This window comes from Dromaius novaehollandiae, chromosome 2 (assembly GCF_036370855.1).
Source record: "Dromaius novaehollandiae isolate bDroNov1 chromosome 2, bDroNov1.hap1, whole genome shotgun sequence".
In the NCBI taxonomy this organism is placed as follows: Eukaryota; Metazoa; Chordata; class Aves; order Casuariiformes; family Dromaiidae; genus Dromaius; species Dromaius novaehollandiae.
The window spans coordinates 55,189,096-55,205,612 of NC_088099.1; the positions used below are offsets into that span (position 1 = coordinate 55,189,096).

Here is a 16,517-nt window from a genome sequence, read left to right on the forward strand (position 1 = left end):
GTGGTTAATTGTTTGCAGCTCTATGCTAGTATCATCCCAGCAGAATTAGGCCCAGCATGATTTCTGCTGCATTGGCCACTGTTATCACGGTGCACAGAGCACTTTCCAGTAGATGTGGAAGCATTTAATCACCTAAGCGAGCACTTTCTCCATTCCAGCAGGCAGTGAAGAGCCAACTGCCTAATGCAGAGAGTACCCATTCCCATAATGACAATGAGCTAACTCTATTGCTTGGGCGAACAGAAGAGAAATATGTGATCCACGGCAGAATATCTAGTGCAAATGGCAAAGCAGTAGTGCCCACGTGCAGTCGGAAAGCCCAGTGCAGCCTGCAATCCCTTGCACGCATTACATTCTCTTTCCCCTTAGCCAACAGGCTGCAGCTGAATAAATTCAGCCTTTTATTTCAGATGAATCAAAATAATTTCCATTAGCTAATGATGGAAAATGCATGTATAAGCCAGGATTGTAAAGCTGTTCAATTTTGATGAGAGGGCCCGTCAAGACTCTTGATGTTCAGAGCATACATGCACTTGTAGCATATTCTGTCTGGATAAAAGAAGTACAGCTATCTTGTCAGCATCACACAGCATCAGCGTGCATAGCTGGCATCTGTAAGCCTATGTTGCTCTTTCTTTCAGTTTTCCTCCCCCTCCCTTTCAATTACACCCACTGATTATATTTAGGATTCATTGACATGGCAGGCACTTTTGTGTGGGCACAGCCAAGCTAGTTTTAAACGAGCTAACTTGGCTACAGCTTGCTCTGCAGGCAGCAGCAAGGGACTTGATGCAGCAGCAGCAGCCGCCGCTGCCGCCGGGTGAGTACTTTTGGTGGCTTTGCTAGCACAGACCGCGGTGCTGCCGTGGCTCTCCGGGCACAAAGTCCACACTTGCAAGGCCACTCAGGCACAGGGGTGTTACACGGCCATGATTCCTGCGCCGTGCTGCACCCCAGGGAGAGCCCAGGTGCGCAGCAGGCCAGGGATCTTGGGCCGGGGCAGCTCTAATACGTATATCTAATACACCAGAAAGCACGCTGTGGGGAATTTCAACTCAGCAAAAACCCTCATGGTTGTCACCTTGAGATGTGCCTACAGTGGAAATGGAAAAAGAAAGAAAGGGGGGGAAAAAGGTAGATTTTACATAGATGTATGAAACCACGATGCCTGCAACAGCAAAATAAATAAATAAATAAATAAATAAATAAGGTGGAGACGACTGATGAGACTTTTCGTTAGGTTTGGGGAAAAAACACCCCAACAAACTTCTGCTCTGCAGCGGCGGAGGCAGAGCGCGGCACGCCGCGGCGGGGGCGCGCTGCTCCCCAGCGCCCACCGCGGGGAAGCCGAGCCCGGCCCCGAGGCCCGCGGAGGTGGTGGCGGGGCCGCAGCGCGGTGCTCCTGGCCGCGGGGCCCCGCGGAGCCTCTGCGGGCCGCGGCGCCGCCCGGGGGCGGGCGCGGGCGCGGGGCGGCCCCTGGTGCCGCCCGGGAGGCGGCGGCGGCGGCGGCGCCGGGCTCCGCCTCGCCGGGCCAAGGGGCGGGAGCTCCCGCCGAGCTACTACTACCGCCGGCGGGGCGCGGGGCAGCGGCAGGAGCCGCGGAGCCGCAGCGGTGCGGGGCCGGGGGGCAGCGTGGCGGCGGGGCTCCCGCAGAGCCGTCGGGGGGGCGCGGAGGTGCCGCCGTCGCCTCTCGCCGCTGTCCGGCGCGAAGGAAACGGGCGGCTGGGGAGCGCGGGGAGCCCGTGGAGGAGGAGGAGGAGGGCGGGGAGGAAGGGCGCCCCTCCGGGAGCGGGGCTCCTCTGCGGTGCTCTGACCGCGTTTGCCGTCTCCCCTTGCAGGGTACCTGCGGCCGCCCCTGCTGACGCAGCCCCGTGGCACCCATGAGGGCTGGGAGCCAGGCCCCGAAGTCACCCCTTGCCCAGCGCCGGCCCAGTGCCCACTCCCCACGGTGAGGTGAGGTGAGATGGGGGGCAACCTCGGCTGCCACCGCTCCATCCCCCGGGACCCCGCGGACCTGTGCCACAGCCGCAAGTTCAGCGCGGCCTGCAACTTCAGCAACATCCTCGTCAACCAGGAGCGGCTCAACATCAACACGGCCACCGAGGAGGAGCTGATGACCCTCCCTGGTGTCACCCGCATGGTGGCCCAGAACATCGTGGAGTATCGGGAGTACATCGGTGGCTTCAAGAAGGTGGAGGACTTGGCGCTGGTGAGCGGGGTGGGGGCGGCCAAGCTGGAGCAGGTGAAGTTTGAGATATGCGTGAGCAGCAAGGGCAGCTCTGCGCAGCACTCGCCCAGCTCCTTGCGGAAGGACCCCACCTCTGAGCACCACCTCTCTGCCACCAAGATCAACATCAACACCGCCACTCCAGCCCAGCTCATGAGCATCCGCGGCATCACGGAGAAGATCGCCAACAGCATTGTAGACTACCGCAAAGAGCATGGGCCTTTCAAAAGTATCGAGGACCTGGTGAGGATGAACTGCATTAATTCCTCCTTTCTGGACAAAATCAGGCATCAGATTTTTGCAGAGTGGTCCCGTCCCCCTTCGACGAACACCAATGGCGGCCTCAACTTCACTGCCAAGCCTCATCCCAGTCCCACATCTTTGAGTCTCCAGAGTGAGGACTTGGATTTTCCACCTGGGGGTCCAACCCAGATCATATCCACTCGCCCCTCCGTGGAGATGTTTGGGGGGTTGAGAGATGGACGACCTGTGCTGAGGATCGCTACGTGGAACCTGCAAAGCTGCTCCATCGAAAAAGCCAACAACCCAGGCGTGCGGGAAGTCGTGTGCATGACACTGCTGGAGAACAGGTAAGAGGTGATACTTGACCTGTAGGCCCAGCTTTGTGAGGGGTCTTAGCTGTTTGAATTGTGTTGATTCTTCTGTAGGATTTAGCATGGTAAGCTCCTGTTGTAACCCTAGTACCTTGTGTGTCTGAAGTCCTGGTTTTAATTCTCATAATTCCTTCCCAGGATTATTCGATGTTACCCACGTCTTGCAGTGGTACCTTGGCTTAGTCTTAACACTGGGGCTGTAATGACTGTCCCCAAATAAAGCCATTATCCTTCTTAAAAGGCGGTGGCCCTCACGCAGAAGTACATACGTACTTACGCACATCTGTACGGGGAAGACTTGAACTGTTACAGGCAGTCACATTGTGCCTATTAATGGTTAGCAGTTATTGCTGTGGTCAAGGATTGATTCTCTGTCAAGGCAAGAGCCTCTTAAACAAATCACATACTACTTTCCTGCCAGAAGCTTGGACAGCATAGTGGGAGAAGGATTGCTCTGTGTATGCCATGTTTCTTACAGTGTTTCCCTAAGCATCTTACTGTCGCTCTCGGAGGCAGGATCCTGAGCTACGTTAACATTTCTCAGAGCCAGTACGGCCGTTACTCATGTACTTATTGCCAAGCTGAGACCTTCCACTGTCTTTTCTCTGGAAAGTTTTGTCTGGTTATCTCCTTAACCCCGGTGTTAGGGCTGTAGTCCATTCTTTCCTTTGCCTCCCCTCCACAGGTGAAAAATGCAAAAAAAAAAAAGGAGGGGGGAACCCCAGGAAAAAAATGTGAGAAGGAAAAAAAAAAACCACAACAAACTTGAGAGCACCCTGAGACTGGTTCGTGCTGTTCCCTAACAAGCAAGCAATGCCCCAGCTCGTCTGTCGAGGGTGACACAAGCCCTCACGAGCAGTCACCAGGGCTTGCTAAACCGGCGGGGCCGTTACCCGCAGGTGTGCCAGGTGCAGGACAGCTACCCGGGAGACCTGGCTGGTGTCTGTGTCACCGCAGCTCCTCTCTGTGCTGGTGGCAGGGCGTCCCCAGGGGAAAGCTGTGCTTCTAAAACCCAGCTCCGGGCAGGCAGCCAGCCCCTGATTTCAGTGAGTTTATGGGCACAAGCGAGATCTGTTTGGCTGGTCAGTGCCTGGACTGACCTTTATCACTAAAAGTGGGACGGTGCTTCTGTTGTTAGTGCGTGGAAAGCTGAGACCTATTTTTTTGTAAGGCAATGGTGCAACAGAGCCGGGAGTATCTCTAAAGCGCTTTGTTGCTAAACTTTATACAGAAACATAGGAGTGCAATAAGGATTTTGAAATAACTTTTGCCCTTTCCTATCCACTTGTTAACTCTGTCCCAGCTGATCTGTTTGTTTTGTTGATGGCACTGAGAAGCTATCTCTTCTCCCCGTCTTCTCCTCAAACTTCCAACTGGAAATTAATATGAATAGGTGACTCTCAGACCCCTGAAAATGGGGTATTTTAGGAAGAGGAAGTGCTGACAACCTGTTATCTTTGGTAGTGCTAAGGGTTTTGTTCGTTTTCAGTACTGTAATATCATGCTGAATAATAGTGATTAGAAAGACAGTAGCAGTACCCTGGCATCCTGTGCCACAGTATTGTATTTGCGGTCAGTGAAAACTCAGTGCTGTTTTCCTCCTGTGTTGCTGTATGTTGTTCAGGAGCCTGATGCTCCAACACAGAAAACATCTACTATCTTACAGCCGTGACTGCGTTTGATAGCCAAAATGCAGATGATAGCCCAGCCTGGAGTATTCAGATGTCATGCCAAGTATTTCAGCCTGCCATCTTTCAGTATTCCTTGACTGTCCCCCGCCCGGCTTCAGATATCTTATGCTTCCCCCTCCACCATGGTGGTAGTTGTTTCATTAAATAAAATCATGAACCAGTTGCGCTAGCTGGAGTGGATCTTAAGGTGAGGTCTCACAGAGTTGGGCATGGGCGAAGTTGGAGGCAGCTAGAACTGTTGAGGAAAGAAATCTTTCCGAGTCTCATAAATCTCAGCATCATTGGACTCTGAAAGAAAAATGACTATCGATTTTTAGGATTCGATCTTGTGAAGTGTTAACTGCCTATGACTTTTGCATCTTCAGCATTTGGATAGAAAGGAGGGGGGAGAGAAGACAGGCTACCTATTAAAAAGGATAGGCAGATAAGGCTCTTTATAAAATAAGCCTGCATTAGCCCAGGTTGGCCACTGTGTATGCAGAGCATGGCCCTAACAGCTTATGTTTTTCTCTGTGTGGTACTTTATCTCTCTCCAACTTACCAAACAGGTACTCAGCTACACTGAGTAGTCTAACAAGTCTCTCTGAAACTTTGAAGTTTTAGGTGAGCCTGATATAAATACTTTTTCCTGTTCCATTTTTGTTGCACAAATGTGTGCTGTCAATCATGGAGGGAGAGTAGGGTGCAATTGCTTTCTATGCTTGACCGTATGTGTAGTAATGTGAGGAGCTGGAAAGAAATGAGAGAGTAACTTGCATCGACAGACGAGCATGCAAAAGTTTCCTGGGAAAGTAAATATGGGAACAGAGAGATCAACACAATGCAGGAAAAACATATACATTGGGAAAAGTCTTACTCAGCACCTCAGGGAGCAGTGGAAAGGAATTTCCTCTTGCTTGTGCTAGTATTGCTGAAGTCGGTGGAGCTTTGCAGCTATAAAATGGACTTAGCTAAGGTCAGAATCTGGCTTTTTGTCTGTGTGGGAAATGAATGGGCTCCCTCCCTCCCTGCTCCAGTCGTGTACCCTAGAAACTGGTTAAAATGACTTGCAAACTAATGCTTGCCCAGGTAAATTAACTTCAGTTGATAAAAGAAATTCAGTTAGGGAAATTCAGCTTTTGCTTCTTCAGTAAAGAATACACCACCGCACAGGTGCTTTCCAGCACTTCAGCCTAAGAAAGTCAGCGACGTACAAAAGATGAGCGTTTAAGGTGCTCTGCATGCTCAGTGGATGGCCCACATTTGTTGCTTACATTTACGAGCTGTGAGCAAAGCTGCTGCCCAGTGGATCTGAAGGCTATTTAGCCTCAGCACCCCCTAGCTCGTGCGAGTGCCTGCCTCCTGTGGATGCCTGGTAGCTAAGGCACTTTGTGCACAGCCATGTCCACACAAAAAGTCATGCACAACAGTCCCTTGTAGGCTTATGTTGTCTCAGGAGTACGCTGTTTTGTCACAGAATTGTTCTCGTTTCAGGGCTTGCCTCACACAACTTTTTAAGCACAGGAATAAAGCATGGCTAAATCAAGATGACAGTATTTGAAAAAGGGTGAAGAGCAGTAAAGAATCTTAGTCTGAGCAGGAGACGTCTTGTGCTGGGATTTTCATGCCAGTGGAAAGGCAGCTTTTATCATGACCTGTGAGCGTCAAATAGGGTTGAGACCACTGGGGCTTCTCCTTTCAGGCACCAACAGCAGCGAAAATTGCTGTTCGTTTCCAGGTGTGGCTGTACGACGAAGCTCTTCCGTCAAGCCCTGGATAGCCTCTGCACTGGGAACAGTTGTACAGGAAGGAAAAAGGACAGTGCCTTCATTTATAGGAAAAGCAAGAAAAGGTCAAACTTCACATTACTTAGAGTAATCTGCAGAAGGGAAAAAAAGTCCTCCAAGCTCACTCCCCAAAGTGCTAAGGTTTCTTAAGAATAGCAGCAAAGGGAAAGTACTCTGATTGCTCTAGCATCCCTTATACTAAATCGGTAAGTATGACTACTACTGCTAAGTTGTTTTGAAATCCATCGCCGCAGTGCAAAAATAATGAAATACAGCAAGGTCCTCACCCTCTTTCTTATGTTACAAAGATCTATGTTTATCACGGTGTTTGCAGTGTGAGAATGAGATATTTTCATTCACAGGACGAGAGAGTAATTTTAGAAGAGATTAACATGGTGAACATGGAGGTCACCGTGACACGTAATTGGATTAAAGACTCCAGTGTGGAGTGAATTTGCCCAAACCTGCGACACTTCTGCAGATGTAGTTCAGCAAATCTGGGATTCGCTTAAAGCCTGTTAGAGCTGGCCTTCCTCTTGGAGTGCAGGCTGCCTCCTCCAGCTGCCCTCTACCCCCTGTAAACGCTGGTAACCTAAAGCAGCGTGCCTGTGGCTTGAAAGATTTAAAGTGACAGCTTGTGGTTTTGGGAGCTGACAGCAGAGCGGATAAATCAGTTGGTGAGGGGGCAGCGCAACAGTTTCGTGAAAGAAAAAGCCACGTGCTAGGCGTGAAGCAGGGGGAGGAAAAATCAACAGTTTATTCTCACAAAAAACGTAGTGTTAGGGTGGCATGACAAACAGAGTAGCAAGTTCAGATCAAATGCAGGAAACGCTGTTGGGGGCGAGGTGGGGAGGAGGAGAAGCCCGAGCAGAGACGTTTCCTCTGGCCAAGGTGGGCAGAGTTCTTGCGCCCCAGGTCATGGGGAGGGGAGCTGCTTCCTCCCTTCCTCCCTACCTGCCTAAAACCTGCCCCTCCTGGCCATGAACCGAGTTTGAGTTCCGGTGCAGCATGTGATTGCCCTCTCAGTCTTCGTTATGTGCCAGGAATGCATGTTTATCATTGCACGAAGAAATGTGTCATAGATACAGGCTTGTGTAACGCTGACGGATGCACAGAATATGCTAAAGATGCATCCTCTAGTTTAATTGCTTACTTAAAAGTTTGCTGCTATCCAAAGGCAACAATTAGTTGTGCGTGCTTCCCGGCACATTTTGAGGGGGAGGTTTTCCAACTGATTTTTTTTTTATGCTTTGTAATACTGACCAGTAACTTCATGAAGACCTTTTATTTTTTTCTCTCTTTTTTATTTTAAATACATTTTGTAATAGAGTAAATGAAAGTTGACACAGGGTCTGAAAGCCAAAGCTCACAGCGTCAAAAAGGAGCGGAAGTACCAAGGCTGCGGCTCAGCTTCCGCGGACCAGCCCTGTGACTGCGGATGGATGGGGTCCTTCTGGGTGTCGGGCAGCGCTGCCTGACCTTTCACTCTGCCCCTTGCTGTAGTCAGCTTCTTGGAGAAGTTCTCTCTTTTAGATGCAAAAAGTATATATAACAAAGCCTTAACACCTGTTGCAAAAATTTTTTGTAGCATACAGAGACAAGTACCAATGTAAAGTTTCTGCTACTGATTTCTTTCTATTCTTGGCTTAGTTTCTCGGAGAATAAGGCCTCTGTGATTATTCTTCCAGAGCATGTCAGTCCCTCTTCCTCCCTCCAGCTTTGTAGCTGCTTAGCTGTTTTCCCTTAGGTTTGCTCTCAAAGATAAGTTCCTATGCTTTTCCCCAATTTCTGTGGCTCAGAGACTCAAATCAGTGTTCCTACTAAGGGAAAGATAGGTAGGATTCAGTCCAAAACTGCCTCCTGAGAGGCAGCGGCTGGGCAGTCAGTCCCGGGACACCGTTCGCTGTGCCACCATGCTTGCTGCCTCTTGCCCAGCAGGCCAGGAGGGGAGTGCGGGAGGGATGGCAGATACCCGGGGAGAAGGGGAAGGGAAGAGGAGAAATCCATTGCTTCACCTGACCAAGAACGTGTGTTTGTGGAAGGGCTATAGCAAGTGGTGTAGCCATGCTTGGGAGGGAGCTCTTCGTTGTGGAGGGCAGTCATACCTCCTCCGGGGAGGTGTGCCCAGGTGAGCAGTCACCCTAAGTGCATCCTCTCATCATGGGAAAAAGACAGGCTCCCAGATCACCCTCTGGAGGAGCCTCTTTCCCTGCTTGAGAAGGTGAGATCAGCTGTCTTGTTCTGGTGCCTCCGTTTGGGGCTGAAGGCAGTACTTTCCCACCGGTTCCCTGCGTTAACCAGGGTGAGGTGTTTGGTTTCCTGGCACATCTCCTACCCTGCATGGAGAGATGGCGCAGCTGTGCAAGGTGCAGTTTGCTACTCACGCTTGTTTTGCTCTGCTGTGTTTTGGAAAGGGCAAGATGTGGCACCTTGCAAGTGTGGCTGTGGCTTTGTAGCCGTGTTTCCCAGCAGAGCAGTGGCAGGGGATTGCACAGCCCGCAGTGGACTGTGCAGCTCTTTTCTCACGTTCCTCTAGCTGGTGTCTAGTAGTAGTGATAATATTTGTACTTGTTTGCTTCAGAGGCTCAGCACCAGGTTGTATTTGCTATTTCTGTTCTGTCACTACAACTCGCAGTGACCCTGCAAAGCCCTGAGGTGTGTCTGTTTTATGTCTCTCTTCTTTAAATGTCTGTTTGGTTTTTCTCAAACTAATAGTATGCTGGAGCATTGCCAAGAATAATTCTCTTGCAATAAAAGATCAGGAAAGAGGCCTGGCCCAAGTAACTTGACTGTGCTAATAAGTCTTAAACTGCAAAAGAACAAATACACCCTCCTCTACTTATGTAATATTTAGGAAATCCTGCCTCCTGCAACTTGAGAGAAAAAAGGAATTTTAGATGATATCTTCTATTTATGTGCACTTTATGAAAAGATTTTTTTGAACAATATAAATGCAGATGTCTGTAAAGCCATCATTACTGTGGGATTTTTTTAATGTGTCTGGAGACAAGAAAAAGTTGGGGTGACTGAAGAACTGGCTTTTTTTGTCCTCTGCCTGTATGAGATCAAAAATATCTTGCTTGCTAGGAGCCTGAAACTGCCTTCTGAATATTTTCTGTCAGGGGAAAGCAACAAAATATTCGTGGGTGAGACCCTGTTGTCCAGTGAAATTCTACTGATTTATTCTAGTTCAGGCTCTGGCCTGTTCTTTTCATACCTCAAATCACGGGAAGGCTCTAGAGTTCAATGCTACAAAGCAGAAATGTCTCCCCGGGTGGTGTGGCTTCCCTGTCTTGGGTGGGAATCGCAGCCCCTTTCAGAATTGGTTCCAGAAAGGTAGGTGATGCGAATTAATTCAAATTAACGTACATTCCCCTTTCGAAACCCATGCATGCTTCGTATGGATGCGACACTGAGACCCTCTATATGGCTATCACTTGCTGCTTCTGTAGGGAGTGGACCACTTACTCCTGGTGCTTTGCAGCTCAAGTCTTTGCAGACGGAGACTGAAAAGGAGTGGGTGGACTTGGAGCAAGACGGTGAGGGGCGTACGCCACCCTCTAGTCCAGCCTTGTGGCAAGCACCATATTGGGGAAGGTCGTGTGGGCCATGCGGTCAGGAGGTCTCAGAGGTGGGCGCACTGAGCTCCAGAGCCGTTGATGCTGCTTGTTGTCTGTTGACCTCGGCCAATCTGGCAGGTTTGGTACAGGTCCCACAGCTTTCCTCACTGGGACGTGATATCAAAATACAGGCCAGGCCCTTGAAATCTCCCCCGAGTGACCTCTCTGGGGAGTTTCTCTCGGAAAGGGTGATCTGGGCTTCTTGTTTATTTTAATGATCAACCATCTCAGTGTACCTTTTGAATATCTGAGAGGTGCTATTTAAGCAGCCATTTTAATCTGTGTATTAGCTTTAAAGGTGAGAATGTCGCTGGAGAAATGGTTTAGTTAAAGGTCAATTTGTCCATTATAAAATAACTTATTTTTGTTTTTACTTAATCTGAAGCTGTCACTGCTACGTGTGTCGTAAGACCTGCATAAATGAGAAATCAGTGGGGAAATCATTTGTTCATATTTTTTCCCATCATGTATACTTGGTACATCTGGCACTTAATGTCTGGAAAGTTTCAATCTGTACCTTGTGAACTCTTCTACAGGTTTATTTAATGTCACTGGATTCCCTTTGCAGGTATTCTGGTAAATTGGAGCCAAATTACTTCTGCAGATTCTGCAGAGTTTGCTGTATTCTGCACAGCAAATATGACATGGATTGGCTAATTTATGCTAATAAATTGGCAAATTAGTAATCAATGTTTTACTGCCTGCTTCTGGATCGTATGCAAAGGCCACAAGGCTGTATCTTCATCCTGCTAGAATTCTCAGAAAAGTTATGCTACACAGTTGTAGAAAACAGCACGTGTATCTATACATAGGACTACATCCTGTAAGAAGAATCTCTAATGCTCTGTGATTCTTTTGCAGTTTTGGAGATGACAGCACAAGTACAGGAACAGCAGTTTTCTAGCCTTGGCTTAAAAGGGGTAATCAGAGTGTCTGATCTTAAAGGCAAACAATGCTGCTTTGTTCTTACCAGGAACAAAGAGGGGGAAAGGAAAACCCGGAGACTATATACATGAGAACTAAATTCTGCAGTTTCTGAGAATGTGTGAGCGTAAATTCAGTCCCTCTTAGCTAGAGGAAAATACTGTCTCTGTGCAACCAAATGGTAGTCTGGTTCACTGGTAACGCTGATCTCCAGTCATATTAAAGAGGGACATTTAAGAGAGAATCTGTTTTTACACATTTAGCAGCACCCTTCTAACAGTGTTGGAGCCTGGATTCCCTGCTTTCCTTACCACTGCATTGTCACTAGGGCCCTGATCCTTCAGGCTTCAGTTTTTTTGTGAAATCACTGGGAGTCTTGCCTGAATAATGATTTCAAGATTTGGCCGGATGAGCAGAGAAAACCTGATGGAACAGAGATTATAGCGTGCATATGGCTTATTTTTAAACTGTATTGTTCTTCATTTCGACGCAGGTGTAAGCTCACATGCGGAGGCAAAACGTCCTTACTGAAATAATTACAACGTGCTGCAGTAATTTCTCAACACCATTGTGTGGTGTGGTGATGGAGACAAGAACCGTGGCACGTTATTAATAACAGCGGTAAAAACAGCAATGCGGTAGCTTTCTCGTTTCCAGATTTTTCTACCTCCTGGACTTGACTTTACTTTGAATAAGAGCTGGCAATCTTTACTGATCTATCGGAAAATAACACCGTTATGAGCGGAGATGTTCGAGCACTCGGTTGCTTGGCTGGCATGAGGGTGACCTGTAGCACACCTCGTCTTACCCTGGCATTAAATATGCATATGCTTTCCCCTTTGCTTAAATCTTGTCCTTTCCTTCCTTTCCCTCCTCTTGGGCTTCGGTGAGTCACAGCGGGATCCAAAATACCATATACGGTGCTGAGGACAACTTGGGCAGCCTGTCAGCAGCCCACGAGTGGTGAAGGGAATATGTAGTTGTAGTGAAAAAGACGTTTTCTGTTCAGAAACTTGTTTCCTTTCACCCTTCGCATAGGCAGCATATCCAGTCATGTGTCCTTTTCAAATGTTACAAGTATTTTAAACGGCTCAATCAGTGGCAAGGAGGATGGGTGCTGCTGACCTCATTTCCATGCTCACATCTGGGAGGTTTTCAAAAGCAGGAGCCAAGGCTCAGCACTGCACTGTTGTTTTGCAGCGCCTGCGGTAAAATTATTAAGTGCTGGTGATTAAAGTGATACTTGAGAAATACGTTTACCCTGATTGTGCCCCATACGTGTGCAAATGTTCCAGAAGTCCAACTGTGTAAAAAAAGGGTTAATTCATATGGAAAAATACATTAGAGAATATATTGTCATATATGCTAAAAATGATTGGGAAAATTACAGTTACTAGACATGCTGCATCTGCACTGGAATAACTCCAGTAGCCAATCTCCCGTGACCTATATGTTGATTTTCTTCTTTTCTCTTCTTTTTTTTTTTTTTTTAATGTAGAAATTTTTGTGACCCCCCCACAATGCTGCATTTCCTAATGGACACTGTTCTAGGGCTTGTCTGTTCAGAAGATAAGATTATTTCAGTGCTCCAGCCAAGCTAATTAACCTTATTTCCAAACATGGCTAATTAGCCTGGGAGCACAGTGCTGAGACATCTGGGCTGTTTCCAGCATCCCAGCCAGCTTGTATGGAGGGAGCCTGCAGAGTCCCTCTCCCTGGCACTGCCTCGCACAGCGTGGATGTGTCTTGGTTGCGAGGGAACTTCGCTGCTGTACCGTCTCTCCTGTCTGTCTAAGGCTGTGAGTCTGCCGTACTGGGGAAAAGTGCAGTGATGCCCTCCTGCTCTCATGGAGGGAAGACCTGCAAGATAAAGCTATTGCTGGGAGCAGTTTTTGCCTTAGATTTATGAGGCTGGAGATGACGAGGAGAATTGGAAAATTTCTCTTTCCTTGTGCTTGCCTTTATATATATATATTTTTATTCCTCCTTTTTAATGTTTGTTTCAGGTAAATTTCTCTTGCTGCTGTACAAATTTAGCTTCAACAGCTGTCCAAACTGTTCACAGCTGAACTAGTTTTTAATGGGTTACTGAATGGCTAATTGATCAACAAGGATTTTGCTTTGAGGTGTTACGGCAGGTTTCCTGCCCTAAATCCCTTGTGCTCACAATACCTTATTAGTCATGCAAAAATAACATGATCCTTCTTTGTTTAACGAGAGAAAAAGTGTTAACCTCTCCTGGGTACAGTGTAAATGGGTTTAAAGTTTTATTTTGGAGACGTCCTTTGACTCTTTGATATTTATAGTTTAGTTTTTCCTCTTCTTCCTTGTTTTTCTATACACCATATGCCTGTGGTTGCAGAATGCACACGTGCTCTGTCGTGCTCGTCGTTTGATGGCTCGTTCCAGCATTACTCACAGTAATTGCCGGTCAATGACCTCTCTGAGGTTTGGATCATGTAAACCTCAGTGAGTTTTCTGCTGAACTGGAAGTGGCATGCTGCTGTATACACAGTAGATGCTAACTTAGAACTTGTTTGTTTTTTTTTCCTTTATGTATGTATGTTTTAAACCAAATACAATCAAGTTTCTCTCTGTCATAGTGCCATTGAATTTCAGGATGTTATACGAGAAACGATTCTAACGTGGTATTGCAAGATTAACCATAAAATACTGAAGTCTGGTGCTTTTCTGCATACAAGTTCCACAGGAGTGCTGTCAAGCCTACTGGCTGCAGTGTATAAAATGACTATCTTATTTCTCTTTTCTCCTTTCAAGCAGACAAGAATTTGGAAAAACACAAACTCCCTCAAGGAGGAAAGTCTTAGCTGGGAAAGACATACATCATTCAGTTTAAAACAGTTTGCATTTTAACCAGGGCAGCAATTTTCCGGCGGTGATGCTGTCTCGAGCAAGGGTGGTGCTTCCATAGGGGCAGTGATGTGGTCCGTCTGCACACGGGTTAACTTGGTGAAGTCTTGAGCTGTTTTCCTCTTGTGGTGAGTGCGGATGGTGGTAAGGCACAGGCCGGCACCAAGCCAAGCACCACAACACATGCAGGAGGAGGTACGCTGTGCTTGCCTGCCGACATCCCCACCACAGGTAAAACGTTAGAGCTGCTATTGAATGTAAGCATGGAAATAAGTGCTATCAAAGAACAGGAAAATGCTGCAGTGGTACCTGGCTACTTTTGTAACCTTTATACGACCAGCCCAAGTTTACCTATGATTTTGGCAGTAACGGCAGTGCAGCTTTTGGCTATCTACCTGTCTGTCTTCCTGCTATTGCTTTGTGCGGCTCCTCCCTTATCTGTAGCTGTGTTTACATACCCGTTTCATAATCGATCCAAATGGAGCTACAAGCTTTGCCAGCTGTCCTCTGCACTGGTCTCCCTAAAGAAAAACATGCTATTGAGCAATGAGCAGGATGGCATCATACCTTCATTTTCTGCAGGAGCACCCGTTGAGTGAGGTTTAAGCACAAGAACTGAAGGCCAGGGCTGTGTAGAAAGGCCCGAGACAGGAATCCAGCTGATGGAAATTTGGGGGTTAGACTAGAACTGTAACCTGGACAGGGATGAATGGGTTGGTGCTACTGACAGACAGCTCAGCTTTATTTCCAACATGTTTCAGAGGGATCTTGTGATGAAGATATCTGTTGGTTAGCAAAACCAGTTTGTTGTCTTAATTATTTCTGATTTCTTCTGTGCAAAGTAGCACCACAGAAAAGGAAATCATGGCTTAAAGGCCAAAAACAGTTCAGGTTTGAACAGTCCTCAGTAAGCAGTTCATGGATTTAATAGATATATGGGCAGTTCCCGCACAGAGCTGTTGGCAGTAAAAATTCTGGAAACATTGCAAAGGTTTTAATGCACAAGCAATAGCCACCTCTAAGTGTGAGTGTTTCCTATTTCTTTTTTTGAACCAAGAGCATTTGGATTTTACTGTGGTTTCATTCGCTTCACTTCCTGTTGCAAGAAGCTCACAGTTTCATTTTGGATTTTTTTGCTTAAAGTAAAGTGGCTTTTCTAAGCAGCTGTGTGCAAGAATGATGGTGGATCTTTAAATTTCACATCTGTGCACCCAAATTCAGCAAAATGGAACTGAATGTAAGATGATGGGCTGTAATGTGTAGATTACTGTGTATTGGTTATCCATAAGGTGAAAGGAAATTGTCTTACCAAGGATCACCTCTATCTTGGACCGGAACTTCAAAGTTCGATCTAACACAAACGTGACCCCCTTCCTCATCCTCTCTCCAGTCCTACTGAAGTAGTCTTTTCACTGGCTTCCCTTGGCTTTTAAACAAGCTGTCCTCATTACTGGTCTTGCCGCACCTTTAGCGCTTCCAATTATTGCAAGTGTGTTCCCATCAAGCCTTGGGTTTCAAGCCATTAGGGTTGAATTGTATCATTTCCCACCTTCCTACCAGGTCAAGGGCTTTCCTTTGATCATCCATGATCCTCTCTCCAAAAATCATCCTAACATTGTCTTCTGCTTCCAAGATGTGCTGCAGCATTTCTTTCTCCTCTGCTGAAGCCTCTGCCAGGCACTTTGAAAATCAGTCCCTTTTAAGATACCTCATGTTTCTGGCAAAAACAATTTGAAGAATGCAGCTTTGCCTTTTAGTTCAGAGGGTGTTATGAGTTGTTGCAAACAGAGGAGGCCCTTTTACCACTGCTTTAGGAAAACCTAAAGGAAAAATGTCCTTATGTTTTTGATTTTTTCCTCAAATGTCCTTAAAGCTTCACAGAAAAATACAGTGTTAACTTCCTGATGTGTTGGACTTTTTCTTTTTTTTAATTTTCAAGAGTGATTGTTTAAAAAGCGTTTGTATGTACATTAGGAGTTCAGCAGCACTCAGCATTTTCTGTTCTCTTCAGCTGGACCTCTCTAGTTGTGTTCTACTGATGCATGCTGGAGTGACAGTTTACAATTCCTGTTCCGTACACATCTTATTTTCCTAAAGATAATATCTTGAGATGTTATCTTTATGAGGAAAAACTGTTGAATTTGTATCAAGAAAACTGTTTTGTCTAGCAGCTCTTGAACACAGAATACTATTAAGAATGTCTCTTAAAATTAGAAACTACTGAAGGAATGTCAACTTTGTTATGGTGGTATCTTCTGCCTTTAGTATGCAGCCTAAATCCTGTTATTTGTAGGAGAAGGCCTGAGTTGTCCATGCAAGACTCTTTGTGCCCCAGTTTTAAAAACACTGAATGGTACATTTTAGGGGACTGTTTGGCATCTCTGGTCAGATTGGTACTAAATGTGAGTACTGTCTTAGTTGGCATGCAAGTGTGATTTTTATATATATAAATATATATATATATATATTTTTAGGAACATGACAGCCTGAGGTTTTATTTCTCCTGGAGGAGAGATTTGCCAGAGGTTTATGTTGTCATTCTGTTTATTAGGGGATACTTTTCCTGCTCATGAGTTACAGGATGATTATAATCTAAAGACTTGACCCAGTGTTGTCCATAAACTTTGCTCATACGTTTAATTGCTGCATGGCAATTTCATGTTATCCAGGAACACAAGGTCTTAGAGTGACTTGAATCCACTCTTCAGAGAAAACATAGAGCTTTTTGCTTCTGTTTTTATTATTTGCAGTGCGTGATTCCAGTTGTACCTTCCAGACTTGCTCCTCAGAACTGAGATGCTCCC

The 16,517-nt window shown here is 46.7% G+C and overlaps 1 protein-coding gene across 1 annotated transcript in view; it reads left to right on the plus strand.

Moving 5' to 3' along the window:
• The first annotated feature begins 1,477 nt into the window (after window positions 1-1,477).
• The window catches only part of EEPD1 (endonuclease/exonuclease/phosphatase family domain containing 1), a 70,866-nt gene continuing 55,826 nt past the window's right edge, over window positions 1,478-16,517 (plus strand). Inside the window, exons 1-2 of the mRNA XM_064506552.1 lie at window positions 1,478-1,612; window positions 1,839-2,817. Coding sequence (XP_064362622.1) covers window positions 1,964-2,817 — 854 coding nt within the window. The 5' untranslated portion in view covers window positions 1,478-1,612; window positions 1,839-1,963. The remainder of the gene's footprint in view (window positions 1,613-1,838; window positions 2,818-16,517) is intronic.